Source organism: Coregonus clupeaformis, chromosome 17 (assembly GCF_020615455.1).
Source record: "Coregonus clupeaformis isolate EN_2021a chromosome 17, ASM2061545v1, whole genome shotgun sequence".
NCBI lineage: Eukaryota > Metazoa > Chordata > Actinopteri > Salmoniformes > Salmonidae > Coregonus > Coregonus clupeaformis.
Genome location: NC_059208.1, coordinates 31,815,242 through 31,836,639, shown reverse-complemented (window position 1 = coordinate 31,836,639; position 21,398 = coordinate 31,815,242). Strand labels below are relative to the sequence as shown.

The 21,398-nt window shown below is 43.8% G+C and overlaps 1 protein-coding gene across 4 annotated transcripts in view; it reads right to left on the bottom strand.

Annotated features, from left to right (window-relative positions):
• LOC121586257 (oxidation resistance protein 1) overlaps positions 1–21,398 on the bottom strand; it is a 148,846-nt gene that overhangs the window by 30,239 nt on the left and 97,209 nt on the right. For 3 of the 4 annotated variants that reach the window (XM_041902810.1, XM_041902809.1, XM_041902812.1), the window contains 2 exons: positions 3,893–4,018; positions 1,591–1,743 (listed from right to left, as the gene is read on the bottom strand). In XM_041902810.1, coding sequence (XP_041758744.1) covers positions 1,591–1,743; positions 3,893–4,018 — 279 coding nt within the window. The remainder of the gene's footprint in view (positions 1–1,590; positions 1,744–3,892; positions 4,019–21,398) is intronic. The other variant, XM_041902811.1, reaches the window with a different exon arrangement.

Genomic DNA, 21,398 nt, shown 5'->3' with positions numbered 1-21,398 from the left:
TTCCACATTTTGTTACGTTACAGCCTTATTATTAAATGGATTAAATAAACATTTGTCCTCACCAATCTACACACAATACCCCATAATGACAAAGTGAAAACAGGTCTTTAGAAATGTTAGCAAATTTAAATTTAAAAAACAGAAATACCTTATTTACATAAGTATTCAGACCCTTTGCTATGCGACTCGAAATTGAGCTCAGATGCATCCTGTTTCCTTTGATCATCCTTGAGATGTTTCTACAACTTGATTGGATTACACCTGTGGTAAATTCAATTGATTGGACATGATTTGGAAAGGCACACACCAGTCTATATAAAGGTCCCGCAACTGACAGTGCATGTCAGAGCAAAAACCAAGCCACAAAGAATTGTCCGTAGAACTCAGAGACAGGATTGTGTCGTGGTACAAAAAATAATTCTGCAGCATTGAAGGTCCCCAAGAACACAGTGGCCTCCATCATTCTTAAATGGAAGAAGTTTGGAACCACCAAGACTCTTCCTAGAGCTGGCCGCCCAGCCAAACTGAGCAATTGGGGAGAAGGGCCTAGATCAGAGAGGTGACCAAGAACCCGATGGTCACTCTGACAGAGCTCTAGTGTTCCTCTGTGGAGATGGGAGAACCTTCCAGAAGGACAACCATCTCTGCAGCACTCCACCAATCAGGCCTTTATGGTAGAGTGGCCAGACGGAAGCCACTCCTCAGTAAAAGGCACATGACAGCCCGCTTTGAGTTTGCCAAATGTCACCTAAAGACTCTCAGACCATGAGAAACAAGATTCTCTGGTCTGATGAAACCAAGAATGAATTATTTGGCCTGAATGCCAAGCGTCACGTCTGGAGGAAACCTGGCACCATCCCTACGGTGAAGCATGGGGGTGGCAGTATCATGCTGTGGGGATATTTTTCAGCGGCAGGGACTGGGAGACTATTCAGGATCGAGGCAAAGATGAACAGAGCAAAATACAGAGAGATCCTTGTTGAAAACCTGCTCCAGAGCGCTCAGTACCTCAGACTGGGGCGAAGGTTCACCTTCCATCAGGACAATTTAATCAATTTTAGAATAAGGCTGTAACATAACAAAATGTGGAAAAAGTCAAGGGGTCTGAATAGTTTCTGAAGGCACTGTATATCAGTCGTAATGCTTGGGGTAGAGGCTTTTTAGGGTCCTGTTGGTTCCAGACTTGGAGCATCGGTACCGCTTGCCATGCGGTAGCAGAGAGAACAGTCTATGACTTGGGTGACTGGAGTCTTTTCTTTTTTTTTTGCATTTCACTGGAGTCTACACCTGTTGTATTCGGATTATGTGACAAATACATTTGATTGGTCCTCATGAGGGGTCCTCATGAGTTAACTTACAGTGATCCTTAACAATAGACCTGAGCACACATATTTTCTAAAGATGTACTGTATATATACCTGGTTGAAATATAAATGCTTTCAAATACTAGCAATAATGTAGTACACATAGCCCAATGTAACCAATGAAATAGTCCTACAAGTGCAAACTTCAAGCTAAATCAAGCACAATCTCAGTTCAAGTATTCAACCTAGGTCTAACTGTATACTGGTCACCATCCACACCACTCACATGTCCGTCGCTGTCCTTGATCACCATGAGCACGGGTGTGTCCAGGCCCTGCATGGCCCGGTACAGGGTCTTGATGCTCATGCCATGTTTATTGGTGCTGAAGGCCAGAGACCAGTGGTAGCCGATTGTCCTGGGAGGGAGGTTTTTGGCCAGCTACAAGAAAGAAAGAAAGAAAGAAAGAAAGAAAGAAAGAAAGAAAGAAAGAAAGAAAGAAAGAAAGAAAGAAAGAAAGAAAGAAAGAAAGAAAGAAAGAAAGAAAGAAAGAAAGAAAGAAAGAAAGAAAGAAAGAAAGAAAGAAAGAAAGAAAGAAAGAAAGAAAGAAAGAAAGAAAGAAAGAAAGAAAGAAAGAAAGAAAGAAAGAGACTAATTTAGTAGGGAGCCAATTAAACAGAGACTAAGGCACAGAGGATCCCAGAGAGACGACAGTTAAAAGCAGCTGAGGACAGGTTTAGTCTCCAGCTCTTACTGCCTGCTCTGGGTCTCAGTGGAGACATTGCTCCTGGGGCATCTAGTAGAACACTTAGTTTAGATCAGCCTCTTAAAATAGGGAACACAGCAGATATAAACGCAATGTATAGAACATTCATAATCCACTTGTAATATGGACCAGAATAACAAATCTCCCTATGTGTACTATTTTTATTCACAGGATCCAGATGAATAATAAATACAGGTGAATACAGATAGTACAGTCGTGGTCAAACGTTTTGAGAATGACACGTATTGGTCTTCACAAAGTTTGCTGCTTCAGTGTTTTTAAATATTTTTGTCAGATGTTACTATGGTATACTGAAGTATAATTACAAGCATTCCATAAGTGTCAAAGGCTTTTATTGACAATTACATTAAGTTTATGCAAAGAGTCAATATTTGCAGTGTTGACCCTTCTTTTTCAACACCTCTGCAATCTGCCCAGGCATGCTGTCAATTAACTTCTGGGCCACATCCTGACTGATGGCAGCCCATTCTTGCATAATCAATGCTTGGAGTTTGTCAGAATTTGTGGGTTTTTGTTTGTCCACCTGCCTCTTGAGGATTGACCACAAGTTCTCAATGGGATTAAGGTCTGGGGAGTTTCCTGGCCATGGACCCAAAATGTCGATGTTTTGTTCCCCGAGCCACTTAGTTATCACTTTTGCCTCATGGCAAGGTGCTCCATCATGCTGGAAAGGCATTGTTCGTCACCAAACTGTTCTTGGATGGTTGGGAGAAGTTGCTCTCAGAGGATGTGTTGGTACCATTCTTTATTCATGGCTGTGTTCTTAGGCAAAATTGTGAGTGAGCCCACTCCCTTGGCTGAGAAGCAACCCCACACATGAATGGTCTCAGGATGCTTTACTGTTGGCATGACACAGGACTGATGGTAGCACTCACCTTGTCTTCTCCGGACAAGCTTTTTTCCGGATGCGCCAAACAATCGGAAAGGGGATTCATCAGAGAAAATGACTTTACCCCAGTCCTCAGCAGTCCAATCCCTGTACCTTTTGCAGAATATCAGTCTGTCCCTGATGTTTTTCCTGGAGAGAAGTGGCTTCCTCGCTGCCCTTCTTGACACCAGGCCATCCTCCAAAAGTATTCGCCTCACTGTGCATGCAGATGCACTCACACCTGCCTGCTGCCATTCCTGAGCAAGTTCTGCACTGGTGGTGCCCGATCCCGCAGCTGAATCAACTTTAGGAGACGGTCCTGGCGCTTGCTGGACTTTCTTGGGCGCCCTGAAGCCTTCTTCACAACAATTGAACCTCTCTCCTTGAAGTTCTTGATGATCCGATAAATGGTTGATTTAGGTGCAATCTTACTAGCAGCAATATCCTTGCCTGTGAAGCCGTTTTTGTGCAAAGCAATGATGACGGCACATCTTTCCTTGCAGGTAACCATGGTTAACAGAGGAAGAACAATGATTTCAAGCACCACCTTCCTTTTAAATCTTCCAGTCTGTTATTCTAACTCAATCAGCATGACAGAGTGATCTCCAGCCTTTTCCTCGTCAACACTCTCACCTGTGTTAACGAGAGAATCACTGACATGATGTCAGCTGGTCCTTTTGTGGCAGGGCTGAAATGCAGTGGAAATGTTTTTTGGGGATTAAGTTCATTTTCATGGCAAAGAGGGACTTTGCAATGAATTGCAATTCATCTGATCACTTTTCATAACATTCTGGAATATATGCAAATGTCCATCATAAAAACTGAGGTAGCAGACTTTGTGAAAATTAATATTTGTGTCATTCTCAAAACTTTTGACCACGACTGTACAAATAGCTCCTCTGTGTTCTTCTGATCGAGAATAGCAATCAAGTCACCTTCTCTATCTGGTCCATCTGCAGGAGGTCGCTGGGCTTGCTCAGGTTTGGCCTGAAGACCTCTGGCTCCAGATCAGTCCTTATGGCGGGGCCATGCTTCGAGTTCACCTCCCTCTTGGTAATGATCTGATAGGAGAACAGCAGCCTTCAGAGATTTGTTGTATGATATCAGAGTCAGAAAGTGGGAGGGAGGGGGCAGAACTAGAAGCAGCCATGAAGGAGAAGTAATCAGGACTGTGACTTGGAAATAAATGGGACTATGTGCAGCATTGTGCGCATCTACATCCGTAGAGTCTTTCAGAGGAGATAATAATAATAATATGCCATTTAGCAGACGCTTTTATCCAAAGCGACTTACAGTCATGTGTGCATACATTTTTACGTATGGGTGGTCCCGGGGATCGAACCCACTACCCTGGCGTTACAATAGCGCCATGCTCTACCAATTGAGCTACAGAGGGATGTAGATAGTGCACACTGGGAGAAGCATGAAAGACAAACGTCATACGTTACAATAAGCACAGCCCATGTCAATCAATTACTTGTTTTAGTTTATGCAGTCCTGTTTTGGGCTTCCTTCATACATTCTCAATGTAGAGGATGGTACTGTATTATAGCTAGACTGTCAGTCAGCATACACAGGGAGAGATCAGAGGGTGTGATGAGGTGATGTCGAAGGAGTCAGGCGTAGGAGGGTAAATCACAGAATAACAGGCTTTATTCCGCAATTACAGAGTTACTCAGAAATGCGTCAAAACACTCTAGTGCGCAAAACAGGCGCACTGGAAAATACACGGCACATGGAGAAATATCCCCGCTATACAAAATACACGGAGCTCCACCGAGCTTCACTATCCTCCACAATAAACAATCACACACAAAGACAAGGGGGCAGAGGGAACACTTATATAGGTACTGATGAGGGGATATGAACCAGGTGTGTGTAATAAACAAGACAAAACAAATGGAATGATGAGATGCGGAGCGGCAGTGGCTAGAAGGCCGGTGACGACGAACGCCGAAGCCTGCCCGAACAAGGAGAGGTGGCAGCTTCGGAGGAAGTCGTGACACAGGGGGAGAGAAAAATGTCACAGCAATCCAATAAGTAAAATGTGGATCTAGATCTACCTTTCACCAACACAGCACTCAAATGGATATAAACTCAGCAAAAAAAGAAACAGCCCTTTTTCAGGACCCTGTCTTTCAAAGATAATTTGTAAAAATCCAAATAACTTCACAGAACTTAATTGTAAAGGGTTTAAACACTGTTTCCCATTCTTGTTCAATTAACCATAAACAATTAATGAACATGCACCTGTGGAACGGCCGTTAAGACACTAACAGCTTACAGACGGTAGGCAATTAAGGTCACAGTTATGAAAACTTAGGACACTAAAGAGGCCTTTCTACTGACTCTGAAAAACACCAAAAGAAAGATGCCCAGGGTCCCTGCTCATCTGCGTGAACGTGCCTTAGGCATGCTGCAAGGAGGCGTGAGGACTGCAGATGTGGCCAGGGCAATAAATTGCAATGTCCGTATTGTGAGACGCCTAAGACAGCGCTACAGGGAGACAGGATGGACAGGTGATCGTCCTCGCAGTGGCAGACCACGTGTAGCAACACCTGCACGGGATCTGGTAAAAAGTAGTGCACTATAAGGAATAGGGTGCCATTTGAGATGGCACAAAGGTCACCAAGAACAAGCTGGGGAGAATATATTGGTTAGTAAGGTTGCAGAGAGCTAACGTTGGCTGAAGAGACATGGTGATATTATTTATCGAAGTGCAAAGTACTACTATTAAACCTTTGGATGCCATCTACGATAATTCCCTTCATTTTGTTACAGGCGACAGTTTTGATACTCATCACTGCATCCTGTATCGAAAGGTTGGCTGGACTTCGCTAAAGACCTGTAGATCTCTAAATTACTCCCTTTTTGTTTACAAGGACCTTCTTCATAAACTTCCGTCTTATCTAACTTTGCTGTTGAAGTATAGACACCTGTGTTGCCTATCCCGTTCACAGGATTGGTTAACTCTTGAGGTTCCTAGGGTCTCCACCAAGCAAGGTAAATCTGCTTTTTGTTTTAATGCACCGTATTGCTGGAACAAAATTGAAAATACATTTCATCTTTGATGCTCTGGTGCCTGCTCAAATTCGAGGATTGGCGACTCCATTACCCGCAATATTAGACTTAAATATAATCATCCAGCGATCTTACACTGTTTACCAGGGGGCACTACCAACGTAAAGGCTAATCTGAAGAGGGTGCTGGTTAAGGCTAAAACTGGCGAGCGTAGAGAGTATAGGGATATTGTTATCCACGTCGGCACCAACGACGTTAGGATGAAACAGTCAGAGGTCACCAAGCGCAACATAGCTTCAGCGTGTAAATTAGCTAGAAAGATGTGTCGGCATCGAGTAATTGTATATGGCCCCCTTCCAGTTAGGGGGAATTATGAGCTCTACAGCAGAGTCTCACAACTCAATCGCTGGTTGAAAACTGTTTTCTGCCCCACCCGAAAGATAGAATTTGTAGATAATTTTCCCTCTTTCTGGGACTCACCCACAAACAGGACCAAGCCTGGCCTGCTGAGGAGTGACGGACTCCATCCCAGCTGGAGGAGTACTCTCATATTATCTATGAACATTAGACAGGGCTCTAACTTGTCTAGCTCCACAATGAGATAGGGTGCAGGCCAGGCAGCAGGCTGTCAGCTAGCCTGCCAGCTTAGTGGAGTCTGCCACTAGCATAGTCAGTGTAGTTAGCTCAGCTATCCTCATTGAGACCGTGTCTGTGCCTCGATCTAGGTTGGTGTAATGACGCTCCAGGAGAGTGAGGATCCATTTGCAGTTTTATTACAATCTGGGTCGTACAAACAGGGTCAATCGCCAGCAGACACAACAGTAGGGATAAGGCAACTCGTAATCCAGGTACAGGCATAAGGTCAGGGCAGGCAGCAAGCTTACAAAAATCAGTCCAGTAAAGAATATAGTCCAGGGCAGGCAGCAAAGAATCAAGGAGGGAAAAACAGTCCAGAGTAAATCCATGGGCAGACAGACACAGGCGAAAACGCTCAGAAATGATCACCAGGGTAAACAAGACTTCGCAAAGAGAGAGAGTTTGAGAGCACCTAAATAGTCTACTGATGGGAGTCAGGTGCAACGGTAATCAGAGCCAGGTATGTGGGAAATGTAGTTCAGGGGTTTAATACTCAGGAGAGGGTTCCCTCTGGTGGTGAGCAGGAGGAACAGCGGGAGTCTCGTTTGTGACAGAGCCCCCCTGCGAGCGGCTCCTGACGCAAGAGGCGAACGACGCCGGGGTCTTCCTCGAGGTCGGGGGCCGGTTTCTCCGGGTGCGTCCTATGGAACTCAGTCATGAGTGCGGGGTCGAGTATGTCCTCTGTATTAACCCAGGATCGCTCTTCCGGTCCGTACCCCCTCCCAATCCACCAGATATTGGAGGAGCCTGCCCGCGTCTGGAATCGAGTAGATCTCGAACCTGATATGCCTCCTCGCCGTCCACCAAGATGGGTGGGGGGCCCTGATCACTGGTCTGCTCCTCCTCCTCCGCTCTCGGACCACCAGCGGGTTTGAGAAGTGATACATGAAAAGTGGGAGAGATACGATAATTAGAGGGTAATGCCAAACGGAAGGAAACTGGTGTAATCTGTTTAACAATTTGGAAGGGACCTACATACCTGGGACTGAGTTTCTTGCAAGGAAGTCTGAGGCGTAGGTCTCGAGTGGATAGCCAGACCCATTGACCTGGAGTATATTCGGGATTGGGGCGGCGGTGACGATTGGCCTGCAACTTCTGTCTCCTGACAGCACGTAGCAAGTGGGTGTGAGCCTGACTCCAGATGTCCTCGCTTCTCTGGAGCCAGTCGTTGACAGAGGGTACCTCGGTGGGTTCCCCTGACCATGGAAATAGGGGGAGGTTGGAAGCCCATTACACATTGGAATGGAGTTAGACCGGTGGAGGGTTTCTGGAGTGAGTTCTGTGCATACTCCGCCCACATGAGGAATCGACTCCAGTCTGCTTGGTTCTGATGACAGTAGGCTCTGAGAAACCGGGTGATCTCCTGATTGAGGCGTTCTGTCTGACCATTAGATTGTGGGTGATATCCTGAAGTGAGGCTAATGTTGATGTTGAGTTGTTGGAAGAATGCTGACCATACTCTGGATGTGAATTGGGGCCCCCGGTCCGACACGATGTCCTCAGGCAGGCCATAGAAGCGAAACACAAGGTTGCACATGAGTTCGGCTGTTTCCAATGCTGTGGGCAGTTTGGGAAGTGGAATCAACCGGCAGGCCTTGGAGAAGCGATCTATGACAGTGAGTATTGTGGTGTTCCCATTGGACTTGGGAAGATCGGTAATAAAGTCTATGGCAAGATGGGACCATGGTCGGTGGGGAACTGGCAGTGGTTGCAGTAGGCCCGATGGTAGTTGTCTGAGATGTTTGCTTGTGTTACAGGTGGTGCATTCGTTAATGAATTTTATTGTGTCTGCCCGCAAGGTTGGCCACCAAAAGCTGTTCTGAAGCAGGTGAACAGTGGCAGCGATTCCAGGATGACCGGAGCTGAGTACGGAGTGAACTTGCTGTAGCACTTTCTGACAGAGATCCTGAGGTACAAAAGTTTTGTTAGGGGGGCATTCGGGAGGAGGGGTCTTTTGTGAATTGGCCTGGGTGAGCTCTGTCATGATGTCCCACTGAATAGGGGCCACGATTAATGACTCAGGAAGCAGGGTTTCCTTGGATTCAGTGGGAACTACACCGTCGTGTTGGCGTGATAATGCGTCTGCTTTGGTGTTCTTTGAACCGGGACGATAGGTAACGGTGAAGTCAAATCGTGTAAAGAAGAGAGCCCACCTCGCTTGTCTGGGATTCAGTCTCTTGGCAGATCGCAAGTATTCCAGATTCTTGTGGTCAGTTAGAATCACAAACGGGTGTTTAGCTCCCTCCAGCCAATGACGCCACTCCTCCATAGCTGCTTTCATGGCCAACAGTTCTCGGTTACCGACGTCGTAGTTCTGTTCGGCTGGACTAAGTTTGCGGGAGTAATAGGCGCACGGATAGAGCTTGAGTGGGGATCCGTGCCGCTGTGAGAGGATGGCTCCAATACCCGTATTAGAAGCGTCCACCTCAACTGTAAACGGGATTTCAGGATTAGGGTGGTGGAGGATGGGGGCAGATGTGAAACGTGACTTGAGTTCTGCGAAAGCCTCCTGTGCTGTAGTTGACCAGGTGAGGTGTGGTGCATTTCTCTTAGTCATAGAGGTTAAGGGAGAGGCTACCGAGCTGAAATTCCTGATGAAGCGTCGGTAGAAGTTCGCAAATCCCAAGAAGCGTTGTAACTCCTTTAAGGTTACTGGCAGTGGCCAGTCTAGAACGGCCTTGACCTTCTTCTCGTCCATGGCGACTCCCTCCTGGTTGATGATGTAGCCCAAGAAAGACGTGGAAGTCTGGTGAAATTCGCACTTCTCTGCTTTGGCGTATAATTGGTGATCAATGAGTCGTTGTAATACTGTTCTCACGTGTTGCACGTGTTCCTCATAGGTGTTGGAATAGACGAGAATGTCATCGATGTAAACAATTACCCAACAATTAAGCATGTCCCGAAAGACGTCATTGATAAACGACTGAAATACGGACGGACTATTGGACAGCCCGAAAGGCATCACCAAATACTCATAGTGCCCAGTGCTGGTAGAGAAGGCTGTCTTCCATTCATCACCGTCCCGGATGCGAATGAGATTGTAGGCGCTGCGGAGGTCCAGTTTGGAGAAGTACTTGGCTTTGCGGAGTTGTTCTAGGGCAGCTGGTACCAGCGGTAAAGGATATCGAAACTTGACGGTGATGTCGTTGAGACCCCGGTAGTCGATACAAGGGGCGTAGGCCACCGTTTTTTTTTAACAAAGAAGAAGCCAGAGGCTGCAGGTGATGTCGACGTTCTAATGAACCCCTTCGAAAGTTCCTCCTCGATGTAGTTGTTCATGGCTTCTGATTCGGGTTGTGATAGGGGGAAGATTCGGCCCTTAGGTGGTGTTGTGCCTGGTAATAGTTCGATGGAACAGTCGCTTGATCGGTGGGGGGGGAGTTCCATCGCCTTGGTCTTGCTAAAAGCTTCGATGAGGTCAGAGTATTCAATGGGAAGAGTGGGGAAAAGGACCGGCTCGTCCTTTAGCGTGACGGTCTGAATGGAGAGTGAAGGGCTGCCAGTTAAGCAGTTGGAGTGACATGACGGGTCCCATTTGATGATACGACCCTCCCTCCATGAGATGAGGGGATTATGTTGACGTAGCCAGGGGAGTCCAAGAATAACCGGGTTATGAGGTGATGAGATGACGTAGAAACGAATTACCTCAGTGTGAAGGGTACCGGTCTGTAGTTGAAGGTCCACGGTGGTGTGCAGGACCCTCCCATCGCCGAGAGGCCGTCCATCTAGCGCCTCCACTGCCAATTGAGAGTTACAGGAGATTAATGGGAGTTGTTGTTGTTGGGCAAACTCGTGAGACATAAAGTTGCCGGCTGCTCCTGAATCTAATAGAGCTGATGTGGATATATGATTGCCCTCTAGAGATAATACTATAGGTACTTTGATGCAAGAACTGGAATGATGTGCTTGAACACAAGGACTCACCGAAGAGGGATTACGAGGAGGTGGTCTTGTGGGGCAAAACGCCCTCAGATGGCCCGGTTGACCACAATAGAGGCAGAGATGTTGACGTATGCGGCGTTCTCGTTCTTCCGGAGTCAGGTGAGTATATCCGAGCTGCATGGGTTCAGTTTGAGACAGAGTGACCGGGTATTGTGTGCTGGTGGGTACCGTTCTGAGTGGACGACGTGAACGAATCAGATTGTCAATCTGAATGGTTAGTTCGATGAATTGATTCAGCGATTTCCCTTCATCTCGGCAGGCCAGTTCGGATTGCAACTCCAAGCTGAGTCCCTTGCGAAAGAGCAGTTTAAGTGTGCTCTCCACCCAGTCGGTTTGAGCTGCTAGAGTGCGAAATGTCAAAGCATATTCTGCTGCGGTATTCCTGCCCTGGCTCAACGCAAGTAGTCGGTCATCAGCTCTCATACCTCCCCTCCGGGTGTTCAAATATTTCCCGGAAGCGTTGAAGAAAGGTACCAAACGATGGAAAAGCAGTGCCATCCTCTCTCCAAACCGCCGTCACCCACTCTAACGCCTTGTCAGCGAGGAGTGAGCATACCAAGGAAATCTTGCTGGCATCGGTGACATACATAGCTGGTTGTTGATCAATGAATAATGAACATTGCAGTAGAAATCCCTTACTTTTAGTTGGGTTGCCGTCGAACTTATCAGGGAGAGCCAGACGTGGGTTAACTGTGAGTGACGGTGGTGGAGAAGCGCCCACACTCGCGTTCGGTGGAGGAGGGGCTGGGTTCGTTAGCGACACCGGCAACCTCTGTAGCGTCCTGACGAGTTCCTCTGTTACTGTAGTTAAATGGGTTAGCTGCTGTTGATGAATGGCGAGTTGGTGAGCTTGAGTGGAGATCTCCGTGGACATCTGAACCAGAGCTGCTGGATCGTGTGTTGGCGAAGTCTTCTGTAATGACGCTCCAGGAGAGTGAGGATCCATTTGCAGTTTTATTACAATCTGGGTCGTACAAACAGGGTCAATCGCCAGCAGACACAACAGTAGGGATAAGGCAACTCGTAATCCAGGTACAGGCATAAGGTCAGGGCAGGCAGCAAGCTTACAAAAATCAGTCCAGTAAAGAATATAGTCCAGGGCAGGCAGCAAAGAATCAAGGAGGGAAAAACAGTCCAGAGTAAATCCACGGGCAGACAGACACAGGCGAAAACGCTCAGAAATGATCACCAGGGTAAACAAGACTTCGCAAAGAGAGAGAGTTTGAGAGCACCTAAATAGTCTACTGATGGGAGTCAGGTGCAACGGTAATCAGAGCCAGGTATGTGGGAAATGTAGTTCAGGGGTTTAATACTCAGGAGAGGGTTCCCTCTGGTGGTGAGCAGGAGGAACAGCGGGAGTCTCGTTTGTGACAGTTGGGCAAAACTAAACATGGCGGTGTTCGCCTAAGCAATCTCACTGGAATAAAGACCTCCTCCATTCCTGTCATTATTGAAAGAGATTGTGATATCTCACATCTCAAAACAGGGCTTTTTAATGTTAGATCCCTCACATCCAAGGCAGTTATACTCAATTAACTAATCACCGATCATAATCTTGATGTGATTGGCCTGACTGAAACATGTCTTAAGCCTGATGAATTTATTGTGTTAAATGAGGCATCTTCTCCTGGTTACACTAGTGACCATATCCCCCGTGCATCCCGCAAACGTGATAGCAAATGTCAATTTACAAAAACAAAAATGACTGTGTTTGACTTTTGAGCTTCTAGTCATGAAATCTATGCAGCCTACTCAATCACTTTTTATAGCTACTGTTTACAGGCCTCCTGGGCCATATACAGAGTTCCTTACTGAGTTCCCTGAATTCCTATCGGACCTTGTAGTCATGGCATATAAATTATTCACATTTTTGGTGACTTTAATATTCACATAGAAAAGTCCACAGACCAACTCCAAAAGGCTTTCGGAGCCATCATCGACTCAGTGGATTTTTTCCAACATGTCTCCGGACCTACTCTAGTTTTGTCCCGTGGAATAAATATTGTGGAACCAAATGTTTTTCCTCATAATCCTGGAGTATCGGACCACCAATTTATTACGTTTGCAATCGCAACAAATAATCTGCTCAGACCCCAACCAAGGATCATCAAAAGCTGTGCTATAACTTCTCGGACAACCCAAAGATTCCTAGATGCCCGTCCAGACTCCCTACACCTACCCAAAGACGTCGGAGTACAACATTCGGTTAACCACCTAAAATCTACATTTAACCTTGCGTAATACCCTAGATGCAGTCGCACCCCTAAAAACAAAAAACATTTCTCACAAGAAACTAGCTCCCTGGTATACAGAAAATACCTGAGCCCTGAAGCAAGCTTCCAGAAAATTGAAAATGGTGCTCCACCAAACTGGAAGTCTTCTTATTGGCTTGGAAAGACAGTACCGTGCAATATCGAAGAGCCCTCACTGCTGCTCGATCATCCTATTTTTCCAACCTAATTGAGGAAAATAAGAACAATCCTAAATGTATTTTTGATACTGTCACAAAGCTAACTAAAAAGCAGCATTCCCCAAGAGAGGATGCCTTCACTTCAGCAGTGATGAATTCATGAACTTCTTCGACGAAAAGATAATGATCATTAGAAAGCAAATTACGGACTCCTCTTTGAATCAGCGTATTTCTCCAAAGCTCAATTGTCCTGAGTCTGCACAAAACTACCTGGACCTAGAATCAATGGAGACCCTCAAGTTTTTTAATCCTATATCTCTTGACACATTCATGAAAGTAGTCATGGTCTCTAAACTTCCAAGCTACATACTGGACCCTATTCCAACTAAACTACTGAAAGAGCTACTTCCTGTGCTTTGCCCTCCTATGTTGAACATAATAAATGGCTCCCTATCCACGGGATGTTTACTAAACTCACAAAAAGTGGCAGTAATAAAGCCTCTCTTGAAAAAGCCAAACCTTGACCCTGAAAATGTAAAAAACTATCGGCCTATATCGAATCTCCCATTCCTCTCAACATTTTTAGAAAAAGCTGTCTTCCTGAAGACATATAATGTATACAAAACGCTTCAGTCTGGTTTTAGACCCCATCATAGCACTGAGAAGGTGTGTTGTAACAATATAAATCCTGGGGAAATCAGGAGTATCTGAAAGATCCTGTCCACATTCTCTGGCTGTTCAGCAGCAGAAAATACCCGCAACTCTGTGAGATGGCAGTGAAGACGTTAATCCCCTTTTATTCTACCTACTTATGTGAGACCAGCTTCTCCTCTCTTGCTGCAACAAAATCAAAAAATCTCTACAGACTGGCTGTTGAAAACACCTTGACAACACTGGGGTGTCCGGGGCACAAAAACGTTTGAGAAAGGCTGGCCTTATAGGTTATAGGTCTGAGCTATATGAAGAGCATGCTCGGAGAATCAAAGGGCAAAGTTATATTTCTAAGAAAATGTACTTCCTACCCGAGTTTTTGCACTGCTCGGATGATGTATATTAAACTAGGCTACACTGCATTACACAGTGCAATTGATAGGCGTTCCCAATCATGAGCCCAGGCCTGCGCTGCTCTTGCTAATGTAAACCCTTTTGTTCTGCCTAACCAATGACTGTGCTGTGTATGGAGGCACTTCAGGAGGCGAGTCAATTTGTTTAAAAAATGCAATATCTGTGCGCACGGACTAGGCCTACTGATGTCCTGTTCAGCTTGTGAGGGAGAGTGTGAAGATGAGAAGGAGGACCGGAGGTATGCTTGCTATTGCTATAATTGATTTTAATAAAAACAATATTTTTGTTGTCCATAATGAAGCTATTTATCAGAGTTACTGACGTCACAATAAGCCATATTCGAGTAATTTACATACACTACTGTTCAAAAGTTTGGGGTCACTTAGAAATGTCCTTGTTTTCCATGAAAACAGACATGAAATGAGTTTGAATAGGAAATATAGCAAAATGCATAGGAAATGTAGTCATTGACAAGGTTAGAAATAATGAATGTTAATTGAAATAATAATTGTGTCCTTCAAACTTTGCTTTCGTCAAAGAATCCTCCATTTGCAGCAATTACAGCCTTGCAGACCTTTGGCATTCTAGTTGTCAATTTGTTGAGGTAATCTGAAGAGATTTCACCCCATGCTTCCTGAAGCACCTCCCACAAGTTGAATTGGCTTGTTACGTACCATACTGTCATGCTGCTCCCACAACTTAATACGGTTGAGATCCGGTGACTGTGCTGGCCACTCCATTATAGACAGAATACCAGCTGACTGCTTCTTCCCTAAAAAGTTATTGCATAGTTTGGAGCTGTGCTTTGGGTCATTGTCCTGTTGTAGGAGGAAATTGGCTCCAATCAAGCGCCATCCACAGGGTATGGCATGGCGTTGCAAAATGGAGTGATAGCCTTCCTTCTTCAAACACCCTTTTAGCCTGTACAAATCTCCCACGTTACCACCACCAAAGCAACCCAAGACCATCACATTGCCTCCACCATGCTTGACAGATGGCATCAAGCACTCCTCCAGCATCTTTTAATCTGGTCTGCATCTCACAAATGTTCTTCTTTGTGATCCGAACTCCTCAAACTTCGATTCGTCTGTCCATAACACTTTTTTCCAATCTTCCTCTGTCCATTGTCTGTGTTCTTTTGCCCATCTTAATCTTTTATTTTTATTGGCCAGTCTGAGATACGGCTTTTTTTTAAAACTCTGCTTAGAACGTCAGCGACCCGGAGTCGCCTCTTCACTGTTGACGTTGAGACTGGTGTTTTGCGGGTACTATTTAATGAAGCTGCCAGTTGAGGACCTGTGAGGCGCCTGTTTCTCAAGCTAGACACTAATGTATTTGTCGTCTTGCTCAGTTGTGCACCGGGGCCTCCCACTCCTCTTTCTATTCTGGTTAGAGCCAGTTTGCACTGTTCTGTGAAGGGAGTGGTACACAGCGTTGTATGAGATCTTCAGTTTCTTGGCAATTTCTCGCATGGAATAGCCTTCATTTCTCAGAACAAGAATAGACTGACGAGTTTCAGAAGAAAGTTATTTGTTTCTGGCCATTTTGATTCTGTAATCGAACCCACAATTGCTGATGCTCCAGACACTCAACTAGTCTCAATAAGGCCAGTTTTATTGCTTCTTTAATCAGCACAACAGTTTTCAGCTGTGCTAACATAATTGCAAAAGGGTTTTCTAAAGATCAATTAGCCTTTTAAAATGATAAACTTGGATTAGCAAACACAACATGCCATTGGAACACAGGACTGATGGTTGCTGATAATGGGCCTCTGTACGCCTATGTAGATAGTCCATAAAGAGTCAGCCGTTTCCAGCTACAATAGCCATTTACATCATTAACAATGTCTACACTGTATTTCTGATCAATTTGATGATATTTTAATGGACAAAAAAATTGCTTTTCTTTCGAAAACAAGGACATTTCTAAGTGACCCCAAACTTTTGAATGGTAGTGTACATTACTATGAAGCGGCAGCCGCAGAGATGGACAGCGCATGGGTGCTGAAAGTAGGCTAATTCGAGAATACCTAATTAATTTAAACGGTCTTCATTTTAATTTGACTTTAGGCTACTAACAACACGAGGGCTTTGTGTTAGAGCCTATTTCTTCCTGTTCAAGAAACACGATTATTTTTTACATTCATGACCAACCGGCTCAAATCGGTCTTATGTAGCAAAATTAGAAATTGTGTTTTTTATATTGGATAAAAGTAGACACTCAAAGCTACAAAATGGTATATCAGGAACAATGGGAAAGTAATTTTGCTTTGAAAGTTGATAAATTTGTAAACTCACTTTTGAGAAAATGGCCTTTGAATGTTTTGATAGTCAAGCACCCAAGCTAACTGGCTAACATTGGCTAGCTACTTCCAGACACATAATGAGAGAACACCCCACTCGGACCATTTTACGCGCCCTAGCAGAGCTGGTTAGGCTGTTTTCATGTTATCCAGAGCGTTGGTGACTGTAACTGTGCTGCTGACAACAATTTAATTACGCTTTTTTTTGCCAACGTTTACTGAAACCGGCCATATTCAACGAGTGTTGAGCGTTCGTAAATTCATCAGTTATTCTGCACTCTGGTACACTAAGACAATAGTATTTTGTTAAGACATTAAGATAGCTAGCTAGGTAAACAATGAATCCAAACGCATGACATAACGTTAGTTAGCAAGCCAGCCATTTAATGTTAGCTAGCTAGCTAACAGTACACTTTCACTTGAAATGAAAATACTTTATGTGAATATTAAAAACATGTAATATCTGAAAATATAGCTAGCTAGACTATCTTACCCGTGGTCTGAAATCGGACTAGATAGCCAGAGCGAATTTACCAGATAGTACGTCTATCAATAGTTGCAGTGACATTCTATTGAAATGGACACTTGCATAGTGGAGTCTTTTGTTAAGACATTTAGCTAGCTAGCTAAACAATGAACCATAATCATAACTCATGATGTTACTATCCTGCATGAATCTGCAGGTAGCTAACCAACCAGGTTCAATGTTAGCTAGCTAACATTAGACTATAACTAGTCAGGCAAATGTGTCTGAGATACGAAAAATAAGATCATACACATAACGTTAGCTAGCGAGCCAGCCAGCTAACGTTACCTAGCTAACAGTACACTTTAACTTGAAATGAAACCACTTTCTGTCAAAATTAGAAACGTGTAATATCTGAAAATGTAGCTAGCTGGACTATCTTACCCGTATACATCATGGCTGGACGCATCTCCTGTCAGATGCCATGGTTGCCCTTAGTTTGAAGATGTAATCTGGAGACAGGTGTTTTCTCCATCTCCTTAGCTATCATATTCGAATTCCACAGATTTCAAAACTCGGTCCTCCAGAAAGTGGAGAGCATACAGCTTAGCTAGCGAGCCCGCCAGCTAACGTTAGCTAGCTAACAGTACACTTTAACTTTACATTAGGCTTATGCAGTTTTACTACGCAATACTTTTTTTTTTTAAAGCCGCGTTAGACAGGATAGCCAGACATACTGACCAGCTCAAATAGACAGAAGCGTGTTATATGGCAGACCAATCCAAACTCATCTCTCGGCATGTCCAGCCCACTCATTATCTTAGCCAATCATGCCTAGCGGGAAGGTCGCTGTCTTTTTCTCTGGCTAAACCAACTTGCTCGTAATTTAGCAATTTTATTTCTACAGTACCAGTCAAACGTTTGGACACACCTACTCATTCAAACGTTTTTCTTTATTTTTTACATTGTAGAATAATAGCGAAGACATCAAAACTATGAAATAACACATATGGAATCATGTAGTAACCAAAAAAGTGTTAAACAAATCTAAATATATTTTATATTTGAGATTCTTCAAATAGCCACCCTTTGCCTTGATGACAGCTTTGCAAACTCTTGGCATTCTCTCAACCAGCTTCACCTGGAATGCTTTTCCAACAGTCTTGAAGGAGTTCCCACATATTCTGAGCACTTGTTGGATACTTTCCCTTCACTCTGCCGTCCGACACATCCCAAACCATCTCAATTGGGTTGAGGTCGGGGGATTGTGGAGGCCAGGTCATCTGATGCAGCACTCCATCACTCTCCTTGTTGGTAAAATAGCCCTCACACAGCCTGGAGGTGTGTTGGGTCATTCTCCTGTTGAAAAAGAAATGATAGCCCCACCAAGTCCAAACCAGACGGGATGGCGTATCACTGCAGAATGCTGTGGTAGCCATGCTGGTTAAGTGTGCCTTGAATTCAAAATAAATGACAGACAGTGTCACCAGCAAAGCACCCCCACACCATAACACCTCCTCCTAGATGCTTTACGGTGGGAACTACACATGCGGAGATCATCCGTTCACCCACACCGTGTCTCACAAAGACACGGCGGTTGGAACCAAAAATCTCCAATAATGTCCATTGTTCTTGTTTCTTGGCCCAAGCAGGTCTCTTCCTCTTATTGGTGTCCTTTAGTAGTGGTTTCTTTGCAGCAATTCGACCTTGAAGGCCTGATTCACACAGTCCCCTCTGAACAGTTGATGTTGAGATGTGTCTGTTACTTGAACTCTGTGAAGCATTTATATGGGCTGCAATTTCTGAGGCTGGTAACTCTAATGAATTTATCCTCTGCAGCAGAGTAACTCTGGGTCTTCCATTCCTGTGGCGGTCCTCATGAGAGCCAATTTCATCATAGCGCTTGATGGTTTTTGCGACTGTACTTGAAGAAACTTTCAAAGTTCTTGAAATGTTCCGTATTGACTGACCTTCATGTCTTAAAGTAATGATGGACTGTTGTTTCTCTTTGCTTATTTGAGCTGTTCTTGCCATAATCTGGATTTGGTCTTTTACCAAATAGGGCTGTCTTCTGTTTACTCCCACTACCTTGTCACAACACAACTGATTGGCTCAAATGCATTAAGAAGGAAATACATTCCACAAATTAACTTTTAAGAAGGCACACCTGTTAATTGAAATGCATTGCAGGTGACTTCCTCATGAAGCTTGTTGAGAGAATGCCAAGAGTGTGCAAAGCTGTCATCAAGGCAAAGGGTGGATATTTGAAGAATCTCAAATATAAAACCTATTTTGATTTGTTTAACACTTTTTTGGTTACTACATGATTCCATATGTGTTATTTCATAGTTTTGATGTCTTCACTATTATTATACAATGTAATTTAAAATAAAAAAAATAAAGACAAACCCTTGAATGAGCAGGTGTGTCCAAACCTTTGACTGGTAGTGTATTTACAGATGGCATACAAGTTTGTTATTAAGGCACATCAAAGTTCACATTTTCGAGAAGGCATTTCTGCCAAAAATAATTACGTTCAAAAGGCACTCCTGTGAAGTAGTGACCCGCGACATACATCTAGTTTCCTGAAACAGGTCACATTTTAGTAATTTAGCAGACGCTCTTATCCAGAGCGACATACAGTGGTGAGTGCAGACATTTTTCATTCTGGTCCCCCATGGGAATCGAACCCAGAACCCAGGCATTGCAAGCGCCATGCTCTACCAACTGAGCCACACGGGACCTGTTTGAATGACAAAATTATAGTCGACTATCCATGTATTTTGTCAGCCAATTCCGTCAGTCACCATGCACTCCTTAAATATATCAGTCTCAGTGAAGAGCTTGGTGTGTTAAGTTAAAACCAGGGCTCGAATTGAAAATGGCTGAAAGCACATTTGTTAACTTAAGATTTTTAAAAACATTTAATGGACCCGATCTATAACAACTCTTTAGTCCTCAATGCTTCATGCTAGAAACAAGCTGTAAAATGCTGGGGAAAGACGTGACTCCGATGCATATGTATACATTTGGTTCGTCTCTATGACATTCAGAGGCTACAACCTTCTATAGTCGAGGACGAGGAGACTTTGCTTGGTATGTAATGATTCTGTCACTATCAATTGACCTTCGACATTTCAACAGAGTATTAAACAACATACTAACTCTAAAAGTCAGGAGCAAACCAGGTAGCCTAAGAAGGAACGAAAATCAATTATTTAGTTTATATTATTATTATTTCAAGGCTTAGGAAATCAATTGTAAAGCATTTGTGAAACGCTACAGGCTGGCAGGAGCTCTAAGCATTTCAACAACACATCAACAACAGCACTTCAACTTCCCTATACATTTAGCATTTAGGCTGTATAAAATTAAATAGAAATATGTAATTAATTATAATTAAATAATAATGAAATGAAAAATGCCTTATTAGACTATAAATTCACTTTTAGAAACACATATTTGGCAGATGCTCTTATATTCCCATGCCCTAATTACAGTCAACACAAATCTAGGCTTTGAATTCACTTTTAGAAACACGATTTTGGCCAGTCTTTGGCTTGAGGATCATGTGGTGAGTTATGCATGCCTAGGTTGTTAATTTAGCCTAGCAGATGCACTTATATTCCCATGCCCTAATTACAGTCAACCCAAATCTATTTTGTAACAATATCATAGAATAAAATATAATAAATTAGAAAATGATAGTTTTCCAAAGGAAAAAAAGTTACAAGTGAATACCTGATGATATGTGGCTGCTGTGTTAAACAATGAATGGCTATTTCTTGAAATCATCAGTTGTAACTGGTTCTGTTGCGCTTAATTTTTTGTTGATTGACAACTTTAGCACTGTTCCAAACTTAAGACTATCCTCTTTTTTAACAACAGCCTGTATATAAATCAAAACATCTCCAGTGCTGCAGCATGTGCTCATTCGTTGTCCTGCTCTGTTGTGGTATTAAAAAAGATTCTGCTTGTCCCCAGTCATGTAAAATTATGTAGAATTGCATGAAATAGGTTTATAAAAAGCAATTTTTTTCTCAGACCACAAATAAGATGATAGATTCATGCAGTGCATTTATTATAATGAATATATTTTCACCCTTGTCCGCGGTGGTCTGCGAATCCACTTACAATGCTTACAAAACAAAGAACCATTTCTAAAACTGCACCTCTAAGTCTGGCTTAGGCGTGAGGGTAAACGGTAGGCATGGTCTCTGCTATCCACTTTATGTTTTAATAATTATTTTGGGTATAGGGGAGGGTCACTTGTTTTTTTTCAAGCGTTCAGGAAGGGTTGGGTAAAAATATTTTTTACTGAAGGGAGGGCCATCAATTTTCATTTCAGAGGGATCCGATTTTCCCCAGGTATCCCTCATTATAATGTACTGTCCTTTAGCATCCGCTTCACCGGACCACTTCCATTATGAGCGCCACTGGTACTTCCTGTTTGAGTTTTTGCTTGTAAACAGGAATCAGGATGATAGAGTTAAGGTCAGATTTGCCAAATGGAGTGCGAGGGAGAGCTTTGTATGCGTCTCTCTGTGTGGAATAAAGGTGATCTAGAGTTTTATCGCCTCTGGTTGCACAGGTGACATG